The sequence below is a fragment of the Halyomorpha halys genome, unplaced genomic scaffold, assembly GCF_000696795.3.
Source record: "Halyomorpha halys isolate HHAL.00 unplaced genomic scaffold, Hhal_1.1 Scaffold803.1, whole genome shotgun sequence".
NCBI classification, from domain to species: Eukaryota; Metazoa; Arthropoda; class Insecta; order Hemiptera; family Pentatomidae; genus Halyomorpha; species Halyomorpha halys.
Genome location: NW_027115654.1, coordinates 669,565 through 676,651, shown reverse-complemented (window position 1 = coordinate 676,651; position 7,087 = coordinate 669,565). Strand labels below are relative to the sequence as shown.

The 7,087-nt window shown below is 29.5% G+C and overlaps 1 protein-coding gene across 1 annotated transcript in view; it reads left to right on the top strand.

Annotated features, from left to right (window-relative positions):
- Window positions 1–508: 508 nt before the first annotated feature.
- LOC106686297 (uncharacterized) overlaps window positions 509–7,087 on the top strand; it is a gene marked incomplete at its 3' end in the record, with an annotated part of 25,430 nt that continues 18,851 nt past the window's right edge. Inside the window, 2 exon segments of the mRNA XM_067052637.1 lie at window positions 509–685; window positions 3,295–3,570. Of these exon segments, the coding sequence (XP_066908738.1) occupies window positions 553–685; window positions 3,295–3,570 (409 nt within the window).

Here is a 7,087-nt window from a genome sequence, read left to right as displayed (position 1 = left end):
TTTCATTTCGTTACTTACGAACATAAATTAATCCAGAGGCCAGATAAGATTTATTATAAGTCAGTAAGTCTAGATTTCGTTATCAATTTAATCTCTATATTCCATCATTCCTGTCTTAAGTTGGGAAAAATAAGGACTTTAAACCTCAAATTAAAAAAATGTACGATATAAACTAAATTAAAACAAACTCCTCAGGAAGCCATTTCCGTAAATATGTATGAATTTTTCGATAGGAAGGCACATAACTGTATGTTATAATTTAATTTTAGTAGACAACCAAAATTACCTTACTACTTTATAATTCTTCATTTTTTTATGTTACTGATTCTTATGTGTTCTTGGATTCTTTTTTTCATTTCTCAAGGTAGTAAGCCATCTCCTCTTTACCCTTAACTGAACCTTTTATACATAAAAACGGCTATCAATCACAAAGCTATAATTTCTTAACCAAAAAGTAATGGTCCGATCAATAAAAGGTAAATATTAACGTTGTAAAATCTATTAACGAAAGCTTTTTTTTTTTTCAGTAGAAAGCTACATATTTCAAAACGTATGAATAAACAGCATAGTAACTTCGAGAGGATAGGAAAAATAGAAAACAATTTAAATTGTGTAAACAAAACAAAACTGAGTTTTTTCGCAAGTTTTGATCGAATTTATGAAGAAACTGAGAGGAAGTGTAAAAGTAATTTTAACATTAATTCTAATCATATTATTTTAGAAAAAAAAAGTAAGTAAGAAATAAATAAATGCATGGTAATATATCGCTACTTTTCTTGAATAGTGGCACATCTGGCAACAAATAAATATTTCATTTTGTATTTAACGTATTTTATAGATTGTACCGCAGACTGTGATTACTTTTTTACTACACTACTGGATTTGGGAAATTTTAGACGGATCACAGTAGAGAAAGACTGTCTGCGGTAGTCTGAGATATGTCCATTTAAAAATAAAACCAAAACTTTTTTTTTGTTAGATATGCCACTGTATTCAACCGAAGCAGTGATATAAATACATATCATGACTTATTAAATTTTGTAATATTATAAATTAAAAACTCATTATTAAGAAAAGAATTGATTGAAACCTTACTCATGTAGTCCACTATAGAACAAAGGTGGCATTAAAATATCCTATATACAGATACTATTTTCTATTATTAGCTCAAAACAAATATGCGACATCTAACAAAACAAATTATTTTATTTTGCATTTAGTGTATTCTATAGATTGTCCGTAGACTATGGACACTTTGGGGTAGTTTATAGAGGGACCACAGTAGAAAAAAGAAACCCCTATATACGGAAATAACTTAAGAACAGGTCTATTTCAAAATAAAACCAAAACGTTGTTCTGTCAGATTTGTCACTTTTAAATGTAGCAGTGACATATAAATAACAATACATTTATTGATAAAACGTTATTGTACTTCTTATATAAAGAACAACTTTAGTTATTTACTTATTTCATTATCACCATAGACCCATTCTGTAATTCAATCCAACATCAAGCTCTGGTTATACTAGCGGCATTGGTAAGACACCCATTACAAACAAGCCTACCAAACATATCTTGGAGCCTTCCCCGTCAATATTCCAAAGCCCAGTGGAAGTGAATTAGCCAGTAATGGGAATGGAGCAACTATTGGGATAGAAGAGGCCATTGAGAGGATATCAACAAGTGTTAGTGAAGCGAGCGGAGGGAGGTTTGGTATTGATTGCGACGGAGGGCGCTACGGGCGAACAGCTGGGAGGCGCGGACACACACTTGCAGGGACACCGCCCCCTCCACATGGCTCCTCGCTCTACGGCCATCTGGAGTACGCCTCCTGTCTCTCAAAACAAATAATTTTGTTTATAAAAAATACTTACCTCTTCACTTCCCCAGTGAGTACGTAGCCTACTTCTACCTACACAAATCTGCACCACTTCCCACCTGCCCACCACTATTTATTTTTATGCTTATTTATTTATAATCACAATTATTTTGAGTCAATTGATTCACAAGGAGACGAATCCTATTTTTCATCGAAATCAAACTTGAGTTAAATCATTCTTACATACCCATCAATTGAAACCTACAAACTTCAACAATAGAACCCAAATACAACAGGTTTATACATAATGAATAAAACTTTTAAAACAAGTTAACACAACTGAACACAGTATTATCATGAAACAGATTCATTGTTTGGAATTGACAAATGCACAAGAATAGCTCCATGTAATTTGATACTTGTTGATTCACTTCACCCACATGGTTTAGCTTCTGATAACTACTTATCTCAAATATTCTCATCATATGTACTCGAACATTCATTTGAAACAGTTGTCATTGCTCCGCTTGACTTTGTATGGAAAATTTTTAACCAAATGATTCCGAACATGCTCATAGCCATGACATCTATCATTGTTATATATTAATCCATTGCATTATCATATTATACTTTCTAAATTCTCTTGAATTGATTTTATATGAAATCCAATGCACCATTGTTATTGAAAAAAGTTGTTGGACAAATAAAAAATAACACACATAAAAACACATTCATTTCTCCTGCTTATCATTTTTTACAAGCTCTACTTCTTAAATTTCAACCATCACTACTGAGCGAAAAACTCATGCATTCATTACCAAGGGCATTAAAAACTGACTAATATATCAAATAAAATCATAATTTCATTCATCATGTGCTTTAAAATATTTTATTAGCTACATTGGTAGATGTTGGGCATTTTACTTTGCACCCAGTTACGCATGTTATGCATATGTCTAATAAAGTAGCACACAACTGTATTTTTATTAAAAAGGCATGTTAAAATATAATTAATGATTTTTTTTTTCAAAAGCTGAAAACAATAATTATTAAAATATTGCATGTATTCAGCTCACAAGAAATAAATGTATATATTTATTTAGAAAAATATATATAAATTAATCAAAAACACATTATGATATATTCCTAATGCTTATTTTTTTACTTATTAATTATTTTAGTTAACTGCATTAGCTACTTTTTTGTATAAATTATTAATATTTATTTAAATCAATTGGAAATAGATATCAAATTTTTCAAAAAATTATTCATGTCTATGTGGTGATAAAGTGAAGATTTTCATTTTTATTATAATTGATCAGTTATTAAATTGTACCTAAATTGAAATTAACACATTCATAATAAATTTATTTATTACAAAATGGAACTATCTTAATTTTATTTTCTTAAATAATTATTTTTTTTTTTTTTGCTTAAGTGTTTGTACAATATTAATACAGTTCTGTTTTTCCCAGAGCCATCCCCCCTGTACGACAACAATCATTACCATGAAGAATGCTTGAGGTGCAATTCATGTGGTCTCAACTTGACAGGTCCAAATCAAAAAAGAGCACGTCGGTTCAAGAACCAGATCCTTTGTGATTTGCACTTTGCAGATGTCGCTCTCATGGAGTGCTCTGATTTTATGCAGCAACTGCGTAGCTTCAAACCACAGTCACTTGGTTGCGCCGTAGCTAGAAGAAAAAGTTCTACTACTCTAATCTTCCCTCTCCCTCCTCAAGCTTGTTCAGGTATGCTCTTCCTTTTGACTTTTCATAAATCTAGTTTTGCTAAAGATTATTAACTATTGACTTATTCATGTTATCAGGTAAGTATTGGCATTAAAATTTTGAAAGTGGGAAAAATTAAGGTTTTTTTTTGTAAAATTAGTAGTGAAAAAATTGAACATGAAGTATGTCTATATTTTCTAAAACAAACCACAAGAGGGAAAAAAGTGGCCTTAACTTGCATTTTTCAGTTTTCTATTTAGCTTACAATATCTTGACAGACTATTACATATAATAAATTATAGAGATCATTCCAAACAAATTTTGGTCATATTACAACTAAAATTTAAAAAATGAATAAATATTAATTTTACACTTTTTATCCCTCTCATTATATATTAGTTTATAGTGATTTATTGTTAACTATCCCTAGGAATAATTATTACTCTCTGTAAAAAAAAATCAAAGAAATTAATTAGTTGATTATTGAAAAATTAGGAAATATGTAAATACATGCTTTTAACTAAATTAATTTAGGAATTAAAATTTCTATTTTTTTTTGTTTCTTTGGTAACAAGTATGTAAAACCTTTCATGTGATTTCACTTCAACATTGATGAACTTTAAGGAACAAGAAGAAAAAGTTACTTTGCACGAGCTGACTCACTCTAAGCTCGAACACCAAGCCCTGAAGTTTGCATCGTTTGGTGTTCTACCTTACAGTGAGTGGGCTTTTGCTAATCATCCATAAAAAAGCAGAAAAGAAAATGCCTGCCATCAAGTACCATCTGCAGATTTTATTATTAATAAATCAAGTTATTTAGTCTACCATGGAGTCAAATCTATGCTATGAAAAGCTAATTTTAAATTTGTTTCATAAAAAGTGGCTTATAGATGATCAACTTTGTCACCACCCTTGTTAACATGCTATTTTGAGGTAAGACTAAATCAGTTTGATATATCTCAACAACCATCAACCTACCCACTGATGCTCAACATCGTCTTCAGCATGGCATGTTGAAAATAGGATCGGCGACCGAGTTGACTAAGTTACTCAAGGGAGTAATGTACCTCAGCGAGTAAAATACTGGGCTATTAACTCTTGGACCTGTGTTCAAGGCTTTGCTAGATATAAATTATTTTATTTTGTTATATAAGCTGTGGATCAAATCTAGAATCAGAAAAACTTCTTGAAGCACATCTTAACTTGGGTTGGGGGATGAAGAGAGGAATAATCATGTTGGTTGAGCATCAGATTGGCCACACCACCTTCTTGTGTAACTGTTATTCACAAAACAGCTCTACCTTACTAATTATGAAACCTTAGACCCTTCATGGTTTATAGTGGTACTTATTTTTTTTTTTACAATTCTTCCAAGGTAATATTTACTCTCTTGCTAATACAACCGATTCAAGACCATGATTCACTCAAAAAAAGGTACCACTCTTTTTTTCAAAATCACTGATGATCTAAAGCTTATGGAGTCATGGAATTATTTCAGAAGCAAATTGGTATTGCCTTAAAAAAATATAATGCAAGTTTCCTTTCTATTTTAGTTATAATATATTGTTAATTATTATAGACAAAGATATTTTATACGTATGTTTATGTATTAATTTAATTTGTTTTGTTTCAATCTATAAACAAATTATATAACAAACTTTTGTTTAATATATTGTTTACATAATAATGTAATAATTAATTATTATTTTATGTGAAATGCCCAGTATTATATTTGTTAGACTAGCCAGGGTTAAGTTATGGTTTTAGTAAAAGTAGGTAGACTCTATCTCTCTATACCTAGAAGTCCTATCTCTCCTAAAAGCATAAAATATTGTTGGTTCTACTTTATAGTGTACCATGATATATTGATAAAATAGAAAAAATAAATTTTAATTGAAAAAAGTATTGTTCTTCATAAATTAATTGAAATTGTTCTTAGTTTATTTTATTAATAAAGAGTTTTAATTTCATCCAATTATTTATATCATACTTTTACTGTAATTCTTATGTTAGCTGCAGATATCCATCAAAATTCTATCAACTATTATTTTTAAATTTAGATTAATTGATACCATAGTTTCTGAAACTATTCATTGTTTATAAAGTATTAGTTAAACCCGCGTAGGTTGAATTTCCATTTGTTGAAAATCTGTTGGTATACATAAATTAGTTTTGTAAACTTCACAATTATTTCTTTATAATTAAATATATAAGGGCATAACATATCCGTTAAACATAATACAGTACAATAAATAGTTATTAGCTGAGTTATTGTGAACCACACACACCTTAGATAAGTAAATTCTCATATAACACAGAAAACAGTGATAGGGAATCAGGAAAATAAAATGATTAAATACAAACAATTTACAAAAGGAACAATATTACTATGTATTCTTATACTAAATACAACAGGATGAAAATATTTACAATATAAAAATAATATAGCACACATGTACATGTTTTTGAAATACTCAAACATTTAACAGTTTTGAAAAAAATTCCCCAGCCATTTCCCAGTAGGTCCCATTTCTGAAGAATCTTTGGTGGTACTTTGCCATCTTTAAGTTCCTAATGTAATATTTACTAAATAATCTTATTGCTCTTAACTCAAAATTTTTAATTTAGTTATTATATTCATTATGCTTAAAGTAATTTTTTTATTTATCATATTTTCATCCATCATATAATTTATTATATATTGTCATTTCCTGATTAAAGTAGATCCAACTACAAAAACATGATCATGATTTGTGATTTTCAGTATATTCTTAACTTTACTTATTTTTTCCCTAACTTAGGCTAGGCTAATTTGAAAGCTCAGTCAATCAAAACACTATTGTATGTTTCATTATTGAATATGTATGTGCAAAGTCATTTAAATGTTCATAATATGTAATTAATAATAGTTCATAATATGATTAAGTTCATGATAAGTAAAATTGTACATAACTACATGTCTAACCATTTAAACTGAAAAATGTTTCTTCAATCCTAAAAATTGAACAATACTAATTGTTTTTAAATGATTGAAAATTTTAATTTTTCTATCAAACAAAATTGCTGTGGATCCTATTTTTTGCCGAAGAACCTTCGTATAGTGGGATAATTATTGTCATTATCCGATTCAATTACCTCAGAAATCATGCGTTTTATGATTTTTATATAATTAGTTTATTATTTGGATCAGTAATATTCTTAATAGAGCATAGAAATATGTTGGTTCAAAAAAGAGAAAAAGGTTCAAGGTGGCTCAGTGGTAAGGCAGTGTGTTACTAACTCCAAGGATCGGAGTTCATAATTATTTATTCTGTTACTGTAACCATGAGTCAATCCTGTGGGTTCAGTAATCCTCTGCTGTCCACCCAGCCTAATAAAATGGGTACTCTCAGTTGGTATGGTTGAGTGTGATTCTGAACCAATCACCTCTTTGCACAACCATTGGTATAGAAACGGTACTTCCTTACTCAGTACTGCACCTCTGACACTTCATGGATTGTAGAGGCACAGATTTATTTCTATACTTATATTATTTACT